Source organism: Podarcis erhardii (genome assembly GCF_964252035.2).
Source record: "Podarcis erhardii genome assembly, chromosome: 5".
NCBI lineage: Eukaryota > Metazoa > Chordata > Lepidosauria > Squamata > Lacertidae > Podarcis > Podarcis erhardii.
In genome coordinates, this window is record NC_138509.1 from 1,120,676 (window position 1) to 1,147,181 (window position 26,506).

At 45.2% G+C, this 26,506-nt stretch overlaps 1 protein-coding gene across 1 annotated transcript; it reads right to left on the bottom strand.

Moving 5' to 3' along the window:
* Positions 1-7,329: 7,329 nt before the first annotated feature.
* On the bottom strand, positions 7,330-26,422 carry KLHL42 (kelch like family member 42; the record flags this gene model as incomplete). The annotated part of the gene is given in 7 exon segments (XM_081862026.1): positions 7,330-7,903; positions 10,007-10,200; positions 24,731-24,830; positions 24,833-24,904; positions 24,907-25,038; positions 25,041-25,689; positions 26,399-26,422. Coding segments are annotated over 7 exon segments (1,617 nt in total). The 3' UTR covers positions 7,330-7,457.
* Positions 26,423-26,506: the final 84 nt, after the last annotated feature.

Genomic DNA, 26,506 nt, shown 5'->3' on the forward strand with positions numbered 1-26,506 from the left:
TTTTAAACAATTTGTGAACTTTAACCTTGTCATACCACAAATATGCATGCCACCCAAAAGCATTATCAAACCCTTCCAGATCTAGGACATCAGTGTTCTCCAATAAGATCCAATCTTTCAACCAGCAGAAGGCTGCAGATTCATAATATAGCCTCAAGTCTGGCAGGGCAAATCCCCCTCTTTCTTTCGCATCAGTTAGTATTTTAAACTTTATTCGGGGCTTTTTGCCCTGCCAAACAAACTTGGAAATATCCTTCTGCCACTTTCCAAAACATTCCACTTTGTCCACGATCTGTAGGGCCTGGAACAGAAATAGCATTTTCGGCAATACATTCATCTTTATAGCTGCTATTCGGCCCAACAAGGAAAGTTTCAATCTTGACCATATTTCCAAGTCTCTTTTGATTTCTGACCAACATTTCTCATAATTATCTTTAAACAAATTCAAATTTTTGGAGGTCAGATACACCCCTAGGTATTTTACTTTTTTAACCACATTTAATTCTGTTTCTTTCAGGAACTCATCTGTTTCTGTAGTTGTCAAATTTTTTGCTAGAACCTTAGTTTTTTGCTTGTTCAGCTTAAATCCCGCCACCCGACCAAAGTCAGAAATTAATTCTAACACTCTTTTAGTACTAGAGATTGGCTCCTGTAATGTTAATACCAAGTCGTCTGCAAAAGCTTTCAGTTTATATTGTTTCAGTTTATATTGTTTCACTCCGACCTCAATTCCTTGTACAGACCGGTCCTTTCTAATCATGTTCAATAGCACCTCCAGAACTGAAATGAACAATAGGGGGGATAGGGGGCACCCCTGTCGTGTCCCTTTAGCTTTTCTGACTTTGTGTCTACACGTGCTGGCTATTTGTTTGAATTCCTCTTTGGTGGTTTCCCCCCTTTTCCATTTTTTGTACACATCCTTTTTTAATCTTAACTCAGTTAAAAGTTCTTTAGATAGCCACCCTGGCTTCTTTAGGCACCTTCCATGTTTCCGTCTCACTGGTATTGCCTGAAGTTGTGCTTTTACTATCTCCCTCTTAACAAACTCCCAGCCATCCCAGCCATCAAGTAATACTTTCCTTTTAGTATTACTGTCCATGGGATCTCACCCAGCACTTCCCTAAGTTTTATGAAGTCGGCTTTCTTAAAGTCAAGAAATTGAGTCCTAGTATGCTTGGCTGCTCCTTTCCGCTGTATAGGAAACTTCAGAAGAGCATGATCACTCGCGCCTAATGATCCTTCCACTTCTACCCCACTAACCAGGTCATCAACATTGGTTAGGACCAGATCTAAAATGGCTGTTCCTCTTGTTGCTTCTCCCACTTTCTGGACAACGAAGTTGTCTGCAAGGCCAGTGAGGAATCTGTTTGACCTTATGCTCTTGGCTGAGTTTGACATACAGCAAATATCCGGGTAATTGAAGTCCCCCATTACTACTATCTCCCTTCCTTTTGCATGCTTGGCCATCTGTTCCAGGAAGGCATCATCTATGTCCTCCGTTTGGCTTGGGGATCTATGATCTATAGTAAACTCCCACAATGAGGTCCCTGTTATTCTTCTCTCCCTTAATTTTGACCCAAATGCTCTCACTTTGGCTTTGAGGTTCTAAATCTTGGATCTCTTCACAGGTATACACATCCCTGACATATAACGCCACTCCTCCTCCTTTCTTGTCTGGTCTGTTTCTCTGAAATAGATTGTATCCCTCCATTATTACATTCCAATCGTGGGACTTATCCCACCAGGTTTCAGTGTTGCCTATTATGTCATATTTAGTTTGCTGTGCCAAGAGCTCAAGCTCATCTTGTTTATTTCCCATGCTTTGCGCATTAGTGTACAGACATTGAAGTCCATTAATCATTCCCCCGTGTCTCTTATTTAAGGATTTTTTCCTCCCACCACTAGGTCTGCGTGCTGTTTGCTCCATTTGGTCTATGACATTTGGATGATCATCTTCATCAATTGATAGACTCCTACCTTCAGGAGCACTGTCTCCCTCCCCCACATTAGTCAGTTTAAAGCCCTCCTGATGAGATTTCTGAGATTTTTGGCAAAAACATTCCTCCCAACCGTTGTGAGGTGCAGCCCATCGCTTGCCAGAAGTCCATCTTCAAGAAACTGCAATCCGTGATCTAAGAATCCAAACCGTTCCTGTTTACACCATTTGTGAAGCCAGCTGTTCACTTCCACTATTTTTCTCTCTCTCCCTGGGCCACGTCGTTCAACTGGGAGGACAGATGAGATGACAATTTGTGCATTAAATTGCTTCAATTTCCTGCCCAGAGCCTCATAGTCTCTTTTGATCTTCTGGAGGCTATTGCTTGCAGTGTCATTGGTTCCCACATGAACCAAGAGGAAGGGGTATTTGTCAGTGCGTTTTATGATTCCTTGCAGACGTTCAGTTACATCTTGGATCTTAGCCCCGGGGAGACAGCACACTTCCTGAGACATCTTGTCAGGCCCACAGATCACTGCTTCTGTTCCCCTCAGTAGGGAATCCCCTATCACCACTACACGCCTCCTCTTAGGTTTGGTCGGGGTTCTTCCGTGATCTGTCCATTCCAAGGTTGCCTGCACATTCCCTGAGGACTGACTTTGCTGCTCGTCTTCATATACCTGATCAACTGTAATGAGGGAGAGATCCTCAAATGGAGTCTGCTCTTCGTCTTCCATGCTAGGGGAGAGGACCTCAAAGCGATTGTGTATTTCTAAACAATCAGAGCGAACCCTGGGCCTCCTACTTCTTTGAGTCACGTTTCTCCATATATCTGGCTCCTGTGTTGGTGAACTAGCCTCCTTCTCAGGGGAGTCCCCTGTCTCCTCCTTGGTGGAGACGGTGTGCTCTGTTGCTTCCAAGAAGAGCTCCAGCTCTCTAATTCTTTGGAGCGTAGCCACACGTTCCTCCAGTTGCTGGACTTTGTCTTTTAAGAGGGCAATCACCATGCAATTGCTGCAGGTAAAGCTGCCTGCAACCTTTGGCAAGATGGCAAACATTGTGCAGGAACCGCAGGCGACTGCAGCTGTTCCCTCACTCTCCATCTTGAGAACGTGTCGTTGGGGGTGGCTACAGTGGTCCTCCATCATAAGAAGCGTGCAGACAGGACAAATAACTCCCCCCCCCAAAAAAAACCTAGGTCTCCCCCCAACAAACGTATGAGACTAGCTCCCCTAAATCTAAAAGATGGATCAAACTGCGCGCGCCTGCGAGCCCTGCAAGCTTCTATAAGCTCCTCCCACAGCTAATCACCTGCCTCAAGAGAAACCCTGCCCCCTCTGACCTTTGCACAGGGAGAGCAGCTAATCAGCCACAAGAAACACACACACAAGAAAACCCTTTTTGCTCCTTCTTCAGCTGCTGCCCTGCAAGCAGAGCCCCAGACTATTCCAGCAAGCAGCAGCTGTAGTTCTGGGGTGGGTGAAGGTAATGCATTCTCAGCTTTACTCAGGTACCTCCATAGGGCTTTGGCACATTCGGAAGTTATTTTAGTTGTGACGCCCTAAGTGAGATTTTAGTATTATCCACATAAGGGGGCAGAGGCTGAAAGAGTGGGTTGCAATTTCATGGCTGAGGTGATGCTTGAACCAGTGATTCACCAGCTCACTCTTAGGGATATTAAAGGGGTTTTTGCTTTTATTCGTTGATTAGCCACCTTAACATTAAACTACATTGGTCCAAATCACTGGTCTTCAACTTGTGGTTCAGGACCCATTAGTGGGTTATGGCCTGATCCAAGGTGGGTCATAACACGAGGAGTAGAGGCAGCAAAGTGTGCTGGGTCTGTATAAAGGCAGAGTATGTTCACAGTCCAATTCCAGAGTGCAAACAACCTCCCCCCCCCCCCCGGAACTCTGCATGTCTTGTAGCCTGCCCCTGCTTTTCTCCCAAGTCAAGCAAGAAGAAACATGGCTGGGTGGACGGACTGAGGAGCGAGTGTAGCCCTTTCTGCTTGCTATCAGCAAAAGGAGTTCACAAACTGGTCTCTATAACAGTGAGCATGTTATTAAACCTGTGCATGTGTCACAAATGCATAGATCTATCACAAGCACATCAATTTGGCCCCAGACAAGCCCATAGGAGTGGCCACCCAGCAATATTTACTATTCTGTAAGATGAATGCATGCACAATATTTTTGAGGTACCCTTCTGTCTGGAGCCCAGGCTGCCATCTCGATAACACGGGACGCAAGTCGTAATTAGCTTGAAGATTTATTGCAAAACAAACAATTAGCCTCAGATGCTCTAACCGAGCATCCATGTCTCACAAAATAAAAAAATCTTTCCATTGGCACCTTAGAGACCAACTAAGTTTGTTATTGGTATGAGCTTTCGTGTGCATGCACACTTCTTCAGATGACTCATGAGTCAGTTGACCCTTCTGGAGAATGTTTCCTGCGGCCACAGAATATGCAGAACCTATGACCTTTATGTTTCTTGTTTTGTTTCCTGTCTAATATCTTTCTCATTTGTCTACTCCTGGGACTCATGTGGTTAAATTACTCCTCCTAAACGGCCTCGGTCCAGTATATCTGAAGGAGCATCTCCTCCCCCATCGTTCTGCCCGGACGCTGAGGTCCAGCTCCGAGGGCCTTCTGGCGGTTCCCTCACTGCGAGAGGCCAAGTTACAGGGAACCAGGCAGAGGGCCTTCTCGGTAGTGGCGCCCACCCTGTGGAACGCCCTCCCATCAGATGTCAAAGCGATAAACAACTACCTGACATTCAGAAGACATCTGAAGGCAGCCCTGTTCAGGGAAGTTTTTAATATGTGACATTTTAGTGTACTTTTCATCTTTGTTGGAAGCCGCCCAGAGTGGCTGGGGAAACCCAGCCAGATGGGCAGGGTACAAATAATAAATTATTATTATTATTGTTATTATTGTTATTATTATTATTATTATTATCAGGGCTCCCCCTCCTGCTTTCTCTGCTTGCCTGTGCTTCTTCGGAGAGTTGGCTTCTCTCCAGCCCGCCCTTTGCTCCTCTGCATTCCATTCCTTGCTGGGAAGAGGGGGAGATGAGTTGATATACGACTGCTTCCAGCTGTCTGCAGGGAATGCGAGCTGCTCTGATGCTGTGCTCCTATACCTTGGGCAGAAGTGACACCTTCCCACTGAAGCATCTCCCTCCTCACTTAACCTGATTTATTCCTAGTTCATTTATTTATTCCAATCTTTACATGCAACCTTTCATATCAAAGCCCTACAAAGATGGCACAGAATTTCATGAGCTTTAGCAGGCCTTTCCATATAATGTAGTAGGAGAGGGAATTTTGCAGAAGTCATTGAAATGGTACAGAAAACCTCTAGCCTGTGCATTATATAAGGATGAAAAGGTAAAGTCCAGTCACAAACGACTCTGAGGTTGTGGCACTCATTTCGCTCTACTGGTCAAGGGAGCCGACGTTTGTCCGCAGTTTTTCCGGGTCATGTGGCCAGCAGGACTAAGCCACTTCTGACGAACCAGAGCAGGGCACAGAAACGCCGTTTACCTTCCCACCAGAGAAGGTCTATTCTCTGACCTATTGATCTACTTGCACTTTGTGCTTTCGAACTGCTAGGTTGGCAGGAGCTGGGACTGAACAACGGGAGCTCACCCCATCATGGGGATTCGAACCACCGACCTTCCGATCGGCAAGCCCTAGGCTCAGTAGTCTGGTATCATATGTAAAACAGCCCATATTTTTCATTGGCCTTGTCACACCTCTCAGTCGAAACTTCAGTTGCCAAAACCATGCCCTTCTCCCATCCCATCCTCATGACTTCTGGCTCCACCAGCTCTAAGCCACCCTGAGGTCTCCTGCCATCTTCCATTACTCTACCCTTGATTCTCCCTTGCTGCTCATACTTTCCAAAGTAGGTGGTTTCTCCAGAACCCAGCTAAAAAAACTACAGTGCAAAAATATTTCACTTCCAAATCAACCATGAGACAGTCTTCTCAAACAGCCCAGATGGTGCAGATAAACCTCACTAAAATCAATTGGACTACTCATGAGTACAATTTTTTAATTGCATCTTTATGGTAGAAACTACCCATCAAACTTGGGACATTCAAATGTATCTTTCCAAACAATCTTTGCTGTACATAATAAATACAGCTCACCGTTATGTGGCATGTGGACATCCCTTCCAAGTGAAAGCATAATCTTGGCACACCTTAGGGAGACATAGACCCAAAATGACTATAAAAAGTTGTTATTTCAGGACTGACTGCTGATCTTGACCACAAGGAATAAATCTTCAAGGGAAAAGTGGATATAATACTCAGTTATCAGTACAAATATACATTACTCTGGATCTCATTTTGGTCTTGGATGACTGAAGTCGAGTGAGAAGTTTTATTTCCATCTGAAGAGGATAAACACAATGGCAAACACTATGTCCATCAAAAGAATATCTAGTGATGGACTTTAGTCTGTGTGGCATTGTTTTGTTTGCAAAGAGATATGAATGTCCCAAGTTTGATTAGTTTTCACCAGAAAGATGTAACTATGCCTACTTACCTTGGTGTCAGGGGTGGAGTATCTCCTCCCCCAGTAGCCTCAGAGGCAAGAAAAATAAACAGTTTGTATTTTATGGCTTTTTATTCAGTCATCTGGTTGCAAGACAAAAGATCCATGTCTCCATACATAGATTTTGGCTACTCTGAGCCTCTCTTCTTCATTCCCCAACAATATCCTGAAAATCTATGGGAAGTCCCAGGAGTCATACTCCTTTGAACCCTTTGTTCTTGAATGCGTAGGTATCCACAAGCCCTTGCTGAAGAAGGATCTTCCATACTCTCCAGGGAGTTCTCTGCTGGCTGCCAACTCCCTCCACCCTCCACTGTCTTGTAGCTAGGCCACTTCTTCACGCAACTGTGAAGCAGTCCCGTCTCCTTCTCCTTCTGAAACTGCTGGAAATGGGGGGGGGGAGGTGCAAAGCTTCCCCCCTCCTCTTCTTAGAGGAGCCAATCAGACCCAGGGCTCATTTCCCATTCCTCTGTTCAGTCCAGTCCCTGACACTGGGTGAGACTATCTCTTGAGCTGATTTGCAAACTTCCCCAAGTCTACATCTCCTAGCTTGAATAGGCAGGTGGTATCCAGAAGTGAAACATTTTGGCCCTACCTGTTGCTAAGGCCCTGAACCATTTCGCAAATCCATCATCTCAACCCTTTAGATCCTCAGCTGAAGCAAAGATTAAAATAAATGGAACTTGTGGGGATGTTTACCCATTACCTCACCACCATTTTTTTCTTGCTCATACGTGGCACGTAATTACAACTGTAGACTTCTTGCAGCAAACATCACCTTTTTCTTCTAAAGCATTATATATACCAACAGTGGCCAATAAAATAATTTTTATAACTATTTATCGGATATAAACAACGTGTTCCATTTGGAAAAAATGGTAACTAGGATAAATATATTTCTTATTCAACAATTAATGAATTTTATGCGGAAAATAAAATTGCAGTTTACATTCACATCAGATTTGGCAAATACATAGAACAGACCAACATGTTTTGTCCAAAGGTTGGGAAGTGCCTAACAGATTCCCAACTGTCTGAAAATATATTGTACTTTAGAAAAACTCTGTGCTCCAAGCTTGTTGACAATGATACATCTCTGGTCAGTATATAGATCCCATCGTTGTGTAGTGTACAAGTCAAATTAAGTCCAGATTTTGACGTGTTTTCTTTGAGGTAGAGCCATTCTCTGGTGGCAGTGTTATAAGACTGTACTGTTAACATGTCCTCATTCTGGCTAGATTTTTTTTTTGATCCCAGTTCGTGGATGCAGCCTCCAACAATATAGATAGTTTCCTCCACTGATAGCATCTGCTGCTTGCGGATATGGATGTCACACGATTCAAAGGTTGTCCAGTTGTCAGAGCTGGGACAGTACTGCAAGATATTCAAGTTCCGGTCTGCAACAGAGAAGATATTAAGAAAACTTAAATTCAACTTATTTGTACACTGGGGCCTACAACACCTGGTGGTTAAAAGGTCTGATTTCAGGTCAGTTTTCTTTTTCAAAAATGTGGAGAAAGCTTGATTACTGTCCTCTGCAAAGTAGGCTGTTGCTGCACACTCTTCCTGCTTCTCTCTCATTTTCTACTCCCTACAATATCCGTAGTTTTGTCTTCCTTTTGCCCTATCAACCAGGATGCGTCTTTCCTGCAGTGGGTTCATCTGTTATCAGGTACTCCCTAGAATTTATACCATGCAAATACACAAGCACACCACACAAGTGTGAGTGGACGTTAAAGAATTCAACCCACCCAACCAAAATTACTGTGCAAAATGTGAAAACTTTGCAAAGAGGCTTAGATGTGTCTCCTGAGACCAGGTTCTCATTATGAATTCAGTGTAGAGTTAATTTACAGTACAATGGGATATATGTCTACTCAGAAGTAAGTCTCTTTGTATTTAATGGGACTTTCTGATAAAAGACTGCAATCTAGGCTTGTACAGGCATTGGGGGAAAGCAGGGTTCTTCTGCCTTTAACAGCTGTGTAGCAGGCATAAATCCAGGTTACAGCTTTTCTAGTATAGAAATACGATTATGGGAAATATTTCACCTGTTCATATTTTGTCTGTCAGACATTTTATTACATATGTGGCCACTGATTTATTTTTGGGCCCTCCACTGCATATGACAAAAAGCGCTTGAAGGAGCTATGTGTGTTTAGCCTGGAAAAGAGGAGACTGAGAGGAGATATGATAGCCATCTTCAGACATCTTAAGGGCTGCTACATGGAAGAGGGAGCATGATTGTTTTCTCCTGCTCTGCAGAGTAGAACTCAAGGCTTCAAGTTATTAGAAATGAGGTTCCTACTAAGCATTCAGAAAAAACTTTCTGACAGTAAGAGTTATTCGACAGGTAGAATGGTCTCCCTTGGGAGGTTGTGGGCTCTCCTTCCTTGGAGGTTTTTAAAGCAGAGGTTGGAGGGCCATCTGTCATGGATGCTTTAGCTGAGATTCCTGCATTGCACTGGATGACCCTTGCGGTTCCTTCCAACTCTATGGTTTTATGCAAATTCATGTCAGCTTTTCCATGTGAGTTGAAGGGCCCAATCACATATTCAGTGTACTGGTCTCAGAAAATCCTGTTGCCACCCTTGTACCTTTTATAAGCAAGTCAAACAGTCTGAAGGCTTCAGAAGACAAGAGATCAAGTCCTTTTCAGAGACTCACTTCATAATATCAATACAATGTTTAAAGAAAAAAAAAAAAGATCAACAGGTTTTCAACCTCACAATACACCACACGCTTAATATCAGTCAACACTAATTCTCTTGCAATTTTTCTTCAATATCCTGTCAAAGTCACACTCAAGATGGTGAAAAGAAAGGGTTGTTGTTGTTTTACAACCTTTCAGTGTGTGTTTATTGCTTAAGTAACAGCTGTTTGACTTATATTGTAATACTAAAATAAGGTACAGTAGTACCTCAGGTTACATACGCTTCAGGTTACATACGTTTCAGGTGACAGACTCTGCTAACCCAGAAATAGTGCTTCAGGTTAAGAACTTTCCTTCAGGACGAGAACAGAAATCGTGCTCCGGCGGCACGGCAGCAGCAGGAGGCCCCATTAGCTAAAGTGGTGCTTCAGGTTAAGAACAGTTTCAGGTTAAGTACGGACCTCCGGAACGAATTAAGTACTTAACCTGAGGTACCACTGTATTTAAAACCAACCACAAACATTGCTATTAAAACACACTGCTTATTAAACTGAATACAGTCATACCTCGGGTTGTGAACGTGATACATGTGAGAGGCACGTTTGCAACCCGCAGCGTTCGCAACCTGAAGTGATGCGTCTGCGCACGCGCATGACATCATTTTGTGCTTCTGCGCATGCGCTGAAACCCGGAAGTAACCCATTCCAGTACTTCCCAATTTGGCGCAGTCTGCAACCCGAAGACGCGCAACCCGCAGCGTTTGTAACCCGAGGTATGACTGTATTGAACATGCCAAAGAGCATACAAGTGTTAAACTAACACTATTCTTTTCTAGTACTTGTCTTACCTCTTGTAGTGTAGCCTCCCATGACGTAGATCTTGCCCTGGCACTCACACGCTGAGAATTCTGCAAGAGGGGTTGGTAAGGATGCTGCAAAGTTCCACCAGTCGTGCTCTGGGCTGTAACACTCAACATTGGAGAGGAATTGCCCACCAATGGCATACAACTTCCCACTAACAGCCAACAACTTGAAATTAGACCTACAGACAAAACAGTTGGAGAGTTAAATCATTGAATTATACTTTGACGTGCTTTTGAACTGCTAGGTTGGCAGGAGCTGGGACCGAGCAACAGGAGCTCACCCCGTTGCGGGGATTCGAACTGCCGACCTGATCGGCAAGCCCTAGGCTCAGTGGTTTAGACCACAGCACCACCCGCATCCCTAGAGGAAATTAAACAAGCTAAAATAGGTAAAACGCCAGGGCCAGATGGACTATCAGCAAAGTAATAAAAACTTCAGGACTTTCTGGTACAACCACTTAAAGAATTAATCAATGTGATATTAGGGACTGGGGAGGTATCCAGAGTCCTGGAAAGAGGCCTATATTACACTGATTCTGAAGCAGGATACCGACCCACTTTTAGTTTAAAATTATAAGCTATTAAACAATGATGATAAACTATTTCCCAACATACTAGCCAACCAAATGAAGGGTTTTTTAAGTCGATTTAATCCATCAACATCAGGCAGGTTTCTTGCCAGGCCACCAGATGGAGGATAATATAAGAAATATAATTGACATTATAGATTTGGGACATAACATCCAGATGGCAGATGGAAAATGCTATGGAAAACAGACTAGAAATTTATAGGATGCTGTGCACTGAAAGAAAATTATATGAAAATGATGTACCAGTGGTATTTGACCTCTACTAAGCTGGCAAAAATGTATAAAACAAGTACAAATACCTGCTGGAAATGTAAAGAAAAAGAAGGTAACTTTTATCATTTGTGGTGGACTTGTAAGGTAATAAAAGCTTTCTGGGAGATGATATATAATGAAATGGGAAAAAATGTTGAAAATAACCTTTGTTAAGAAACAAGAAGTTTATTAGGAATTACATTCCAAAAGAAGCAGTGTACACCTGCATAGAAATCCAAGTGGGAACAAACCCCATAGCCTTGTGGAGAGCAGCCAGGTAAAAATTACTGGTAGTGGAGATAAACTATTTATTTATTTTGTTTACTTATTAAATTTGTATACTGCCCATAGATCTCAGAACAGTTCACAACATATATTAAAAACATGACACGCGTTGTGATTGAAGTCTACTATAGGCCGCCATCATCTCAAGGAGAAGAGGTGGGTGCTATCTTCCTGAAAGAAATGAGAGCTGTTTCAGGAAAGGAAAGATGAGCAGTCCTGGGGAACCTTTACCCTACCATCAGTTCTAAGTATGGGATCCCTAATAGTCCTGACAACTTCCTCTTTCAGAAGGAACAAGGGGATCAAGAGGAACTTTGGGAGGATGTGACCATGTAAGGCTGGAATATATGATCTTATGGAAAGCCAAAGCATAGTCAGATGTGTACCTCACAGAGTTTAGAATTACTAGGAAGGAACCCATGGCTGGATGGGCTTACAAGGAAAAGCTGACGGGGCTGCAGAAAGACATAGCGAGGAGCTGAAAATAAAATGGACTTCTGCAATAAATGAGAGAGGACAATTCACTGAGAGCAGGCAGGCTTGTTGGTGGGGGGACAATATCCAAAAAGCTGAAGAATAAGCCAAGGCAAGCAAGGGATCATGACACAAACAAACAGGGCATTTCCCCAGGAATTTCTGAAGCAAGGGGAAGAAAGAAATTGTAGGCCTGGTGAAATGGGGTGAAATGTTAACAGGGCAACACCTACACTCAACTGCTGCATAGCTTCCATATTCTTCCAAAATGGGATTTTTTTGGGGTAATCTCACATTAATGTGATTGGAGAAGGGTGACGATTGTCATCCAGGGCAGGGCTGCCATTGGCAAGGAGAACAGAAAGTAGTGAAAATCAAATTCCAATGAAAAGGACCCAAAAAATCAGTTCAGTGTCACAGCATCTGTTTCAGCCTGGTTTCCTCACATACCAGAGATAACTTTGCAAGCCCAAAGTTATGTGGGAGATGCTCCAATTGCTGCTACTTTCCATGTATAGTTCATCCCTGCTGGGAACTGGAGCAGTGTTGGCCTTTGGAACCAAAAATGGTCATCTCTCCCCCCCCCCCCACTCTAATGTGTGAGGGCGGGGCTGGTAAGGGATGTGAGGGGGGAGAGCACAGTTTCAGACTCTCTCCACATACTGTTAATTATCTGAGTTATCAATCACTGAAGGTGGTTCAAATGTAAGCAAGAGTTTTATAAAAAGTGACTTTCATTCCATACAGAATATTTGTTCTTTCAGCAGCAATGTGACTCTGAAAAGCAGGATGCATATTTGCAGCTTGTCGGGTGGGTGGGTGTCACGTGGAGAGAAAAGGGTCAATAGTTTTGAAGCCTGACTTTGCTGACATTTGCAATTAGCTCACCCTGTACATTTCCACCCACCAATACAATTTCCCTGCTGAAAGCATCTGAGCTAGCCATGTTACAAAATGTGAGCAAACAGCTGTGACTTCAAATGGGCACCAGCAAACCTGCCTTGTTTTGTTTAAATTCAAGAGATTTAGACTAGAATAATATGAGGCTAATAGAAAAACCACAGTCAAAGGAGATTTTTTTTTTAAAGAATAGTTTGCAGGTGGTAGACATGACATGCAGATGTGCAGCTCGTAGGTTCTGTAAGGTGAGAGGCTTATTTCTGTTGGGGAAATTAAAAATGTAGTATTTGCCATTTTCCACCTGCCTTTCTCACCAATGGAGGTCTTCAGAGGCTACAGCTGGAGCCTGACAGTGGAGGTCCACAATCAGGGCATGATGGAAGCAACATTCCTCTGTTCAGTAGAGTAAAACCAATGGAAGGCAAGGTGATCCACCAGTTTTGCAAATCTTTAGGCTTAATAAATTTGTCCCTTATCAAACCACTAGAAGTGGACCAACAATAAGAATGGGTAAAAGAACCCTTCACATTGGTTCCACTCTAATATATTTGGAGCACCAAAGAGACACAGGAAACAATTCCCCTATGTGAGAGACAAATGGCACACACCCTTCCTCCAGGACAAGGGCAGCCCAAGTGCCATATTCCCACAAGGGCAACCTTCCAGAGGCTGCATGCAAGTAATGGGTGGGGCCAGAGACAAAAGTGGGCAGAGCAAAGGCTACCACAATTCAAGGACAAAAATCACTTGGAAAGGATGTGGGTCAGGGCTGGTAGCAAGGCTAGGCATAATCCCAAGGGCCAGACAGAGGGGCCCCAAGGTTTACCATCCTGATCTAAGGCTTGTGAGAAGCTTCCCATAGCAAGTGTGAATCTTAAGTGCAGTGAATATAAAAAGCCCTGTATGTCATGGGCCGAAATCTTGCAGGCTACTCTCATCGACCATAAACCAAAGACAAAGAAATACACCACTCAAGCTCTACTGCCAAGAACGCAAAGGATGCAACTGAGCAGAAATTGCCTTTCTATGGCTGTTATTCTAAATATACAAAACTTAAGACTGAAAATGACAATTTAGTAATTATTTGCTTCACCTGGGACAGGATCCTAATTATTTCCTCTTCCCAGCAGCAGGCTTGAGTAACATGCCTCTAATTTGCTCCTGTCCCTCCACACTATTAGTGGCTGAAATGTGTTTTCTGAGATTAGGTTGTCCAGACACATGAGAAGTTCCAAAGGTGTCGCTGCACACAGCCTGCTGCCCCCACTAAACCGCCCAGGAAGTTGACAGTTTGATTAGAATCAGAGCTGGATGGGATACAGAGCTCTAGCCTCTGCTTGAACACCCGCAGCAATGGCTTCTGTTGCACAATTGTTCCAACAGACAACCCTCCGGGTGTCTGAAGAGTGCTGTCATGTCCCCCACTGTAGCACCCTGCTTGTGGTTAACGCTTAGCTGGAATGAAATATTCAACGCAGCAATAGAGAAATTAAAATAGTAATTTATTTGTCAGACAAATAAATAAGAGGCACAGTGGTACATGGTTACCAAGCTCTGGCCTGGCCTCCTGCCATTCTGGCCAGCACTTATATTCCCTTAATCCAGCCCCCTTTGCTCCTCCTGTGGCTGCCTCTGTCCAATCAGCCTGGTTGAAATTCCTATTGGCTGTTTGCTAGAACCAATCACAAAAGATACACCCACAAAAGATACACCCACTTCCTTGCCCTTATAAGGGAGACAAAGAGCTATATATATGACATATAAGTAATAATATATCTTACATGGAATCTTAATTACCAGCTCACCTCTTGCCCTCCTTGCCCTATTGCCTTCTAAAACAAATGGTTAATCTTACATTTTTATGTTCAACAGATGTCAAGGATCTTGAGTTTCACATCAACATTGAAAGATTTCCTTCATTTAAGGTTTCTAAACAAATGCCTGACAACTATATATCAAGACTGCTTGGATGGCGTCTTCTGTCTGGCGGGGGGGGGGGGGCTAGGCTGGTGGCTGACTTAATTTCAGGATAAATACAACTCTTACAACCATATGAAATAAGAATCTAGCATTCCTTAAATCCTTTGCATAATTACATTTAAGCCAATATATTTAAGCTAATATATTTCATACATTTATCATAGGTAGCCTCTTAAAAGAATAAAGCTTTTCAAAGTAAAAAGGAAGGAACTCAGTAAAACAGCTTTTAAAAGAAGCCTCTTCAGTTTAAGAAAGAATGGCTTTAGAAAAAGACTTCCCCAAAAATGCTCTCTTTCTTCTAGCTAAATGTTTTTCTTTCCATTTGCTCCTGGCCTTTCAACCTTAGAAAGAAGATCTGGCTCATTTTACTGGGAGGCACATTAGTATTATCTTACCCCATTCCTAATGGTGTTTTTTCAGCCTTGGGGCAGCATATGTAATTCTCCCTTTTTATGACTTTGAGAATTGTTTTTCTACTATAAATCAATGGGGCCCTCTTGTCTTAGGAGAATGGCCAAGGTTTTCTCTGCCTGGCATGAAACATTTGAAAATCCTTTTTTTAAGCTCATTTTTAAATACAAGCCTTGATTGAAATATATAGAAGCTTTGATAAAAATGCAGGCTTATGGTTAGGTGCCTCATTCCCCCCTTTCAAGCTCAAGGACCTTCATCCCAAGTGTCCTTGATAGCTTGACCTTCATCATATTCCTGAGGTAAAGCTCTGTATAGGGCCATGATATGAGGTAGAGTTTCATTTGAAACCATCTTGCTAATTGTACTTCTAAAACATGAAATGATACATGGCATCATACATAAAACCAATACTACTACTGTCAAGAAAAACAAGCAAGACAATAGTATCCCTTTGAGTCCTGTGACATTAGGTAACCAATTGGTGAGCCATCCCATATCCCATCCTTCCCATGTTTGTACTGGGACATGTGCTATATTCTCCATCTTTGTGGCCAACACACGGATTGCCTCACCATTATCAGAAATGTTAAAGCAACAGGCATTCCCTGTCAAGTTCAAGACTCCACATAGGCCTCCTTGCCTGGCAAGTACATAATCCATTCCCATTTTCAGCTGCAAAATGGCGGCTCTACTTTCATCCAACTGTTGTGCAATAAGTCTCAAACTCTGGGCCGTTGCATTGGTTACAAGTTCCACTACTGCTTGCAATCGAATTATTCTGTTTAGATTATAAATAGGATCCCGTGCCCCTTGTATGAGCTCACCAGGATTCCAGGAGGCAGGATCATAATAGGCTATAATGCGCTCTGGCGGCCAATCATCAGTACCGCTCCAACTTTGGGTACTTCCTCCTGCTATATGAGAAATATCAGCATTCCTTCGTGTTCGCCTGGCCGAACTAGTGGGCATAATCCACATTGGTGGTAATACCCAACCCAAGAAACAAGTCCCACTCCATTTGGAAGGGAGTTTCTTGTACGCCCATTCTCCACATATCCACCACAACCATCGGGTCTGAGGTTTTTGGTACGGGGAATACAGAAGGCGAAATACCAAAAGGGGTAGAGAGTTCACAGTGCAGTATGTTAGATTGCCTTTTTCTGTCACAGTTATGTTCCACACCACTTTCCATGCGTGAATAAAAGGAGGTGCACAGGGCAAGGTATTCCGAGTTCGATAGGTAGTACCGTGTGCCCAGGTATGACTATTCTTCTTATAATCCCAAGTATAGTGACAATGAGAAGAGCCTATCATGGGAGAATCAGCTGCATCTGATGATTTATGTACACAGAATTCCCCTTGTACAGGTATAACTCGTAATGGTTTAGTTGAGTTCCATCCGGGGAAATTCTGTATTTCAGTTTGGTGTGGCATTTCGCTTACCATACCAATGGCATCTAATGGTATCGGTAATAAGGGCATACCTCCCTCTGAATCATCTGGCCCAAGAGAGCAAACAAGGCAACTGGTCCTATTTGCAACATTAGCTACCATTTCAGCTAAACCTACCCACATATTGTGGTCATGGCTGAATCCATATTTAGCCAATTTGGTCAGATTCAAGGACCCTTCCCCTTCCCAAGGGATCAGGATTAATAATAAAATCATGTTGATGTCTAGTATATGCATTCCTTCCACAAAAGATTACCTTATTGTGATAGCAAATAATTATTAGCCCCAATATAATTCCCCCAGTGACAGAAATGGGGAACCACCAAGACCAAAACATATATCCCGAGGATCCCCAATGAGTAATATCTCTGATAATTGTTCCACAAGGGGGGCAGTCAATCAATTGTATTAGAGAATCTTTCCGTTCACAGTCGCTGGTTCAGACGCTCCTCAAGCTTCAGGCGTGCGCAGGTCAGCCAGCTTCCAGGTTGTGGCTGCAGCAGGCCGGTCGTCAAATGTTGCCCGTGACCTAGCCCGTTCCCGGTAGGGCTAGATACAGGGGTTTTTGGAGAGAGTTAGTTTTAAAGGATTAGAGGGGTCACCTTTGCACGTCCAACTGCCTTCGGACTTCTTCAAACGAGAGTGATGAATCCAGGGGGTCACCTCAGCTACCTTCACCGCTGTTGGAGTAGAGAGCAAGACGGTGTAAGGTCCACGCCACTTAGGTGCAAGTGGATCACGTTTCCACTCTTTCACCCATACGCTATCGCCAGCCTGGAACTGATGAATCGGCTCGGCAATGCTGCACGGCGTGCGCTCGAGGGCCCACCTGTTAAGAGAAACAAAAACACGGGAGAGAGATTGCACTTGTCCCTGTGTCACATGATCTCCTATTTGTTTAAGGTCAGCTGGAATATCCTGAACAAAGGAGGGCGGTCTCCCATACAGGAGCTCAAAAGGTGACAACAAGTCTTTTTGTGGGTGCACACCGAACACGAAACAGTGTTATGGGTAACACATCTACCCATCCCAATCCCGTTTCCTGGGTTAATTTTGCCAATTGGGTTTTCAGAGTCCGATTCATTCTTTCAGTTTTCCCTGAACTCTGAGGCCTATATGCTGTATGCAGTCTCCATTTTACTTGTAGGACTCGACATACATCTTGTACTACTTGATCAGTGAACGCTGGCCCATTATCACTTCCAATGCATCTAGGTAATCCAAACCTTGGGATCAATTCAGTGAGGAGTCTTTTAGTTACCTCTCGTGCCTTTTCAGTTCGGGTGGGAAAAGCTTCAACCCATCCGGTAAGAGTATCTACAAACACAAGGAGATACTTGAATCCCTTAGAAGGGACCAGCTCTGTGAAGTCCACAATTAGGCTTTCCATGGGGACGTATCCCACATGCTGAATTCCAGGAGGTTGTACCGGTCCCTGCCTGGGATTGTTTTTAGCACAAAGAACACATTTCTGTGAAATGCAAGTTGCTAATTGTGATAGATTAATAATATACAACTTCCGACTGAGACTCTCTCTAGTTGCAGTACCGCCAAGGTGAGTAGATTCATGATAATTTCTTACAATTGTGCCTGCTAGATGATGAGGTACATAAATCCTATTGTCCGGCAGGATCATCCAACCGTCCTTCACAACTGCTCCTTCCTGTTCAGCCCACTTCCTCTCTTCTGGGGTATAGTGAGGTTTAACATCTTCTGGAACTACCTCTGGTATGAGGGCTGCTATAAATCCTCCCACAGGCTTTTGGGCTGCCTCTCGGGCTGCTTTGTCAGCAGCATGATTTCCTCTGGTTATTGGATCCCTTCCTCGTCCATGACCTTTGCAGTGCATTACAGCAATCTGTTCTGGAGCCCATACTGCTTCTAACAGGATTTCTACTTCAGGTCCATATTTCAAAGCCTTCCCGTGGGCTCCGATTAGACCTCTTTCTTTCCATAGAGCTCCATGTGCATGCAGGGTTAAGAAGGCATATTTTGAATCAGTATAGATGTTTGCCTTATATCCGGCTGCCAATTGCAGAGCTCTAGTTAAACCTATAAGTTCAGCCTTTTGTGCTGAGGTGCCAGCAGGCAAAGCCTCAGCTTCCACAACTTCCTCATTGGTGACCACAGCATATCCTGCTCGTCTGGCACCTTCATGCAGGTAACTGCTACCATCCGTATAATATACAACATCTGGATTTTTCAATGGCTCATCTTTCAGATCAGGTCTACTGGAATAAACTTCATCCATTACTTGGAGACAATCATGTGATTCTTCATCATCTACCTCTGGTAGGGGCAGCAAAGTCGCTGGATTGAGCATATTCACTACTCGTAGATGAATCCTGGGATTTTCACACAATAGGCCTTGGTATCTAGCCATCCTTGGGTTCGTTAGCCAATAACTACCCTTATATTCCATGAGTGTCAGAACAGCATGAGGTACATTCACATACATCGTCTGGCCAAAGGTAAATTTATCAGCTTCTTTGACAAGGCTCGCAGTGGCTGCTACTGCCCTTAGGCATGGAGGCCATCCTTTTGCTACTGAGTCCAATTGTTTAGACAAATAAGCTACTGGACGGTTCCAACTTCCTAATCTCTGGGTCAGGACTGCCGCTGCAATCCCATTCTGTTCATGTACATACAGCTGAAAGGGTTTTTCCGAATTAGGCAATCCAAGGGCTGGTGCCTCCATAAGTCGTTGTTTGATAACTAAAAAGGCTTGTTTCTGCTCAGGTCCCCATACGAATGGGTCCTTTTCTGCACCTCGAGTGCTTTCATGTAAGGGCTTGGCCAGACTACTGAAATCAGGTATCCATAGTCTACAAAACCCTGCTGTTCCCAGGAATCCCCTAAGTTGTTTTCTTGTGGTAGGTTCCTTGATAAGGCAAATAGCTTCTTTCCTCTCTGGTCTCAATGCTCGTTGTTGGTGTGAGATGTCAAAGCCCAAATATTTGACCTTTTCTAAACATAACTGTGCCTTTTTCTGGGAAACTCGGTAGCCAGCTTCCCAGAGCAAGTGGAGCAGTTCCTCTGTCCCTTCTTTACAGGTATCAAAATCCTTTGCAGCTAGTATAAGATCATCCACATATTGCAGAACCACCTTTTCTCCCGGTGTTGAGGGGTAACTTGTTAGATCCCTCGCCAAGGCAGTGCCAAATAAAGTTGGGGAATTTTTGAATCCTTGGGGCAATCTTGTCCAGGTTAGCTGGCCTTTTGTTCCTGTCAAAGGGTCTTCCCACTGGAAGGCAAATATAGGTTGGCTCTGTGGTGCCAGCCGGCAACAGAAGAATGCATCTTTCAAGTCCAATACAGTAAAAAATGTTGCTTCTGGTGGGATCAAACTCAGCAAGGTATATGGGTTTGGTACATTTGGGTGCAAGGTCTCGATAGCCTGGTTTACGAGCCTCAAGTCCTGCACTGGCCTGTATTCATCTGTCCCAGGTTTTCGAACAGGCAAAAGGGGTGTGTTCCATTCTGATTGGCAAGGTTTAAGCAGACCATATTTTAATAGGCGGTCCAAATGTTTCTGGATGCCCTCTGCTGCTCGCCGGGGTAAGGGATATTGCTTTACAGATACAGGGGTAGCCATAGGTTTTAGGGTTACTACAATTGGAGCTATATTCTTAGCCATTCCTGGTGGGCTATTTTCGGCCCATACTCCTGGTGGCACCTGTAGAGTTCGGAGGAGCTTGTTTAATTCTGTATCCAATGTGGGTTGGACTTGCAAGGCTGACATTAGGCGCCATGATTGTTCCTTAGGTACTGAGAGAGTAATTATTCCTGCTGCTTTTGATGGCAGTTTCATTTCTGGACCTCGAGGAGTGAAAGTGATTTGGGCCTGCAATTTGGACAGCATATCTCTGCCTAAGAGAGGTATTGGACACTCAGGTATATACAAAAACTGATGGGTTAAACGATGTCCCCCAATCTGGCATTCCAAAGGTTGGAGGAAAGACCTCTTAGCTGACTGTCCAGTGGCACTTTTAATGATTACACTTTTGGATGCCTTTTTCTGCAATAGTTCTGGGAGTACTGAGTATTCAGCCCCAGTATCAATCATAAAGTCTATTAAATGGCTCCCTAATTGAATCGTGACCGTGGGCTCCTGGAAGCCTAACTTTATGGAGTCCGGTCGTTCCTAGTCTTGAGTAAAATCCTCTTCTGCCAGTCCAATGAAATTGTCTCTACTCCGTCCCTGTCCTGGTCTCTGATATCTTCCATCTCGGATCATTCCCCGTCCCCGTCCCTGGTTTCTTGGGCCGGAGCCTGGGCCTGGGCCTGGGCCTGGGCCTGGGCGTACTTCTTCCAACCTCAGGGGTTCAGGACACTCCCGCTTCCAATGACCCTCCTTCTTGCAATTTGCACATTGATTCCTTCCCAGTGGTGGATTCCTTCCTCGCCCTCGCCCTCCATTTAAGGGGCGGTGGTCTTGCTTCACTGCTGTGGCTAGCATTACCATCTTTTCCTTCTGCCACTTCTTCTTCTCTTGCTTCTCAGCCTCATCCCTATTCCGATAAACTCGGCGTGCAATGGCCATAATTTGGCTCATCAGCATCCCTTCCCATCCTTCTGATTTCTGAATTTTCTTACGAATGTCAGAAGCGCACTGGGCCACAAATGTAGCAGTAATCATTCTACTGTTTTCAGGGGCTTCAGGGTCAAAAGGAGTCCATATACGATAGGCTTCTTGCAGCCTCTCTAAAAAGTCTCCCGGACTCTCATTTGGTTTCTGTTCTACTTCTGAGACTTTAGACATATTAGTGGGCTTCTGGCATGCCCTGCGGATACCTTGCACAAGTGTCTGGCGGTAGGTGGTAAGTCTGGCCAGGTGAATTGCATTGTTTGGATCCCAATTAGGATCTTCCAAGGGAAAGTTATCTTGGAGATGACGGTCAATATTATAAATATTTCCCACTCTGGCCTGCTCACGCAAATATATCTGTGCCTTTTCAATTATGTCTCTCCTTTCCTCAGTGGTGAACAGAGTATTCAGGAGCTGGCGGCAATCTGTCCAAGTAGGACTATGAGTATTTACTATTGAAGTCACCAAGTCCATCATAGCCTGAGGTTTTTCTGCAAAAGATGGGGTGTGTGTTTTCCAATTCATCAGATCTGTAGTTGTGAATGGAATATATTGCAGGGTCGAAGTTCGAGGTGGCCGTGGTCCGGGTTGCCCATTAACCAGCGCAGGCTCCTCAAGTGCATCAAATACTCTTCTAAGAGGGGCTACTACGTGACCTTTCTCTTCACTTTGCTCTAGGGGCCTCAAATCATAGGGGATGGTATCTGTCGCAAGGCGTTCTTTTAGCAGCTTTATACGCCTGGCTGTATTGCTTGCTGACCTAGCAAGGTCTCCCTGTAACTTCTGTAATATTTCTCTGGGACTTGGATGTACAGGGGTTTGGGGTGGGCAATCAGTTGTTCCACTAAAGGAGACTGTAGATGGAGGTCTATTAGGAGTCACAGGTGGAATAACCACTTCTGCTTGGGCTTTATTATAGGACTCCAATGCCTCCTGAAGATATTTATCATAATCTATCAAGGAATCAAACTCTGTGACTCCACTCCCATTATTCATTCCAGTTTCTTGCCTTGGGGTTACAACTGGTGGAGTGTTTGGATTAAGCTCCCTTCGATGTGGAGCATAGGGTGGAGGTGGAAGCACCTCTTCCTCTGGCCCCTCAAAAATGGGTTTGAGTTTATTTGGCAAGATTCCTTTCCTAGCTTCGGCTTTTACAGCCAATAATTTGCATCGTTTGACTTTGCATTCCCTTATCCATGGAGGATTTTTATTTAATGTGCTCAGCCAGGAATCTATATATGGAAATTGTTCTGGGCACCCTCCAGTTTCTTTGGCGATATCAGTCCAAAGTTTGCTTACTAAATTTATATCAAAAGTTCCCTGAGATGGCCATCCAGTAATTTGTTTTGGCCATTCTAGTTCACATAACGTTCTCAAGCGCTCTGGCGTCATTTTGACTCCATATGCCCCTGAGAAGGCTTTCTTAAAATTATTTAACATACACTCAAGAGGTGTATTTTCCCCCTTTGAACCCCCAACTCCCATTGTATGGCCCTGTGAAGTATCCACTCAGTCACTCACAGACGCGCTTTGTGGGTTTCCTTGCCTAGATGGAGTCGCCTCACTAGGAACCGAAGTACTGCCCACTCCACACTCAGGTCAGCTACAGATTGCTCTGTACTTTCTCACACATACAATGCGCTGGATACTTCACCACACTCTACCTCCCAATCCTTCCCTTTTCCTCCACCAGACCACCATCTGATGTACCCAACCACCTAGCGTACTCAGTTTCCCCTTACTGAGACGCAGAAGTTTGATCAAGACTTCTCTTCCTCCTAATTAATTGGAGGGCCAAAAATCCCTTTGTGCACTTACCCTTGGTTGGTTCCCTGTTTCCCCCGGTCCGTCGCCGCCAGTGAGCAGGGTATCAGACAGACGAGTCTTCTGCGTTCCCCCTGGAAAAATTTACCAGTGCGCGCTTTGGGTAAGCAGTTGTCCTCTCTCTTGTACCCTGCCCAGTAGGGCGAAGGGGCTGCGTTCCAGCAGACCACTTATCCGAGTCACAGGGCACCATAAAATGTAGCACCCTGCTTGTGGTTAACGCTTAGCTGGAATGAAATATTCAACGCAGCAATAGAGAAATTAAAATAGTAATTTATTTGTCAGACAAATAAATAAGAGGCACAGTGGTACATGGTTACCAAGCTCTGGCCTGGCCTCCTGCCATTCTGGCCAGCACTTATATTCCCTTAATCCAGCCCCCTTTGCTCCTCCTGTGGCTGCCTCTGTCCAATCAGCCTGGTTGAAATTCCTATTGGCTGTTTGCTAGAACCAATCACAAAAGATACACCCACAAAAGATACACCCACTTCCTTGCCCTTATAAGGGAGACAAAGAGCTATATATATGACATATAAGTAATAATATATCTTACATGGAATCTTAATTACCAGCTCACCTCTTGCCCTCCTTGCCCTATTGCCTTCTAAAACAAATGGTTAATCTTACATTTTTATGTTCAACAGATGTCAAGGATCTTGAGTTTCACATCAACATTGAAAGATTTCCTTCATTTAAGGTTTCTAAACAAATGCCTGACAACTATATATCAAGACTGCTTGGATGGCGTCTTCTGTCTGGCAGGGGGGGGGGGGGCTAGGCTGGTGGCTGACTTAATTTCAGGATAAATACAACTCTTACAACCATATGAAATAAGAATCTAGCATTCCTTAAATCCTTTGCATAATTACATTTAAGCCAATATATTTAAGCTAATATATTTCATACATTTATCATAGGTAGCCTCTTAAAAGAATAAAGCTTTTCAAAGTAAAAAGGAAGGAACTCAGTAAAACAGCTTTTAAAAGAAGCCTCTTCAGTTTAAGAAAGAATGGCTTTAGAAAAAGACTTCCCCAAAAATGCTCTCTTTCTTCTAGCTAAATGTTTTTCTTTCCATTTGCTCCTGGCCTTTCAACCTTAGAAAGAAGATCTGGCTCATTTTACTGGGAGGCACATTAGTATTATCTTACCCCATTCCTAATGGTGTTTTTTCAGCCTTGGGGCAGCATATGTAATTCTCCCTTTTTATGACTTTGAGAATTGTTTTTCTACTATAAATCAATGGGGCCCTCTTGTCTTAGGAGAATGGCCAAGGTTTTCTCTGCCTGGCATGAAACATTTGAAAATCCTTTTTTTAAGCTCATTTTTAAATACAAGCCTTGATTGAAATATATAGAAGCTTTGATAAAAATGCAGGCTTATGGTTAGGTGCCTCATTACCCCACCTCAGTCTTTAGGTTAAACAAGCTTCCATACTAGGCCATTGTCTTTAATGCCATCCTCTAAACCCAACCTAATGTGTCTGATTTACAATGTGGTACCCAGCACTGGATACTGAACTCCAGATGTGGTCCACTGCTGCAGAGTAAGTTGGAACTATTACTTCTCATTACTTGGAAACTGGTTCTATTTATGTAGCCTAAAATTGCAAGGTTTTTCTTTTTCTTTTTTTGTAACAACAAAGAACATTTCCATGTGTATGCTGCAAAGTCAGGTGTCCACCATCCTACAGATATGTGGTTATTGTGTGTGTGCATGGGTAACATGGCATGCATCTCTGCTGAATTTGAGTTTGTTGGCCTAGGTTTCCATTCCTTTAAGAACTGCATTCCTGTCTTCTGAGGCGCTAGTTGTCTCTCCAGTTTTGTGTCTTCTGCAAACCTGATCTCAAGACCAAACCAGCTTGGCTTTTCCCCACCTCACCCTGAAAAATGCTTCCATTTATTCCAAACTGGAAAAGCAAGAAGTTCCTTGGAGCATCTGGGGCGTTACCTTTTCTGGTTCATGGAGGCCACGGGGCCCCACTCCTTCAGGCAGGGGTTGTAGCAGGGCGCGGCCGAGATCTCCGGGCTGCCCAGCCGGTGGCCGCCCCCAGGAACAGGTAGTTGTCCAGCACGGCCGCGCCGTAGCCGCGCACGTTGGCCAGCTCCGGAGGCGGGCGGGCCGCGGGAGCCAGCGCATGGAGCCGGGCGCGCCGCCTTCCTGGGGCCCGGCTTCGGCGAAGGGGCCCAGCGCCAGCAGGGCGGCCGCGCCTCCCGCGCGCCTTTCCCGCAGCAGCTGCTGCCTCAGGGCGCCGGGCGGAAGCGCGCCGCCATGAAGGCCACGCAGGCGGCCGGCAGCTCCGGCAGCCCGTAGACCTGCGCCAGGGGGTGCAGCTGCAGGCCGTTGGGCAGCGCCACCTGGGCGGGCAGCCGGCGCAGCAGCCGGGTCACCGGCAGGTAGCAGGCGGCCTCCACCAGCGCCTCCAGCGCCGCCGCCGCCGCGCCCTCGCCCTCGCCCTCGCCCTCGCCCTCGCCGCCGCGCTCCAGGCCGGCCAGGCGGGACGTGCCGCTGAAGTCCAGCACCAGCTCCAGGCCGCGCGCGCCCAGCCCCCCGCGCAGCTCCTGCACCGCCGCCGCCGCCGCCGCCGCCTCGCGCATCCCCGAGCCGAAGAGCGCGCCGAAGTAGTCGCTCTGCTCCCGCAGCTGCCTCTTGCCCACCGGGAAGCAGCGCTCGCCCAGCCGGATCTGCACCACCGCCGCCGCCGCCGCCGCCGCCTCCCCCCTCGGCCCTCGGCCCCCGTCGGCCGCGCGCCGCCCAGGCTGCAGGCCGGGCTGCGAAAGGCAGCAGTCTCCCCAGGGAGGGAGGAGGAGCCCGCGGAGCCTGCCGCCTGAGGGGGCGCCTCCCCGGGCAGGGGCGCCCCACGGAAGGGCTCGCGAGGCCGAGAAAGGCAAGGCCCCCCACTGGGCCTCCTGACCCAGGGCAGGGAGCTCAGCAAGGGGCAAATGCGCCAGCCAGAGCTGATTTGCCAGAGGGCTAGAAGAACTCTAGGGATGCACTATAAGCATTAGCTTGCCTAAGCATTAAAAGATCACACCAAAATAGGGTATGTGCATTAACTGCACCATTTTTCATAAGATGTAGCACATTGTGAGCCTGTCACCTGAATCTTGGGAGTAAATCACATTAAACCGAGCCGGGGTCAGGAGGAAAGATGTGAACATGAAGCCTCACAGAAACTAAACTTCACTAACTTAAATTTACTTGGCAGATTGGTTAAAAAGAAGGTAAAATTCTTCAATCATTGGGCAGCCCAATTTGACTTGCTTTTGATAGAACACAGTAAGTGCAGGCAGCGCTGTGGGTTAAACCACAGAGCCTAGGAATTGCCGATCAGAAGGTCGACAGTTCAAATCCCTGCAACAGGGTGAGCTCCCGTTGCTCAGTCCCTGCTCCTGCCAACCTAGCAGTTCGAAAGCACGTCAGAGTGCAAGTAGATAAATAGGTACCGCTCCGGCGGGAAGGTAAACGTCGTTTCCATGCGCTGCTCTGGTTCGCCAGAGGCGGCTTGGTCATGCTGGCCACATGACCTGGAAGCTGTACGCCGGCTCCCTCGGCCAATAAAACAAGATGAGTGCCGCAACCCCAGAGTCGTCTGTGACTGGACCTAATGGATTTTACCTTTAAGAATGCCATTTGGTGCATGCCTTAGGTTTTCTACACGCATGGCCACAATTATGCTTTTATTTGTTATACAGCACTTGACCTAACTGTGCCTTGCTCAATATT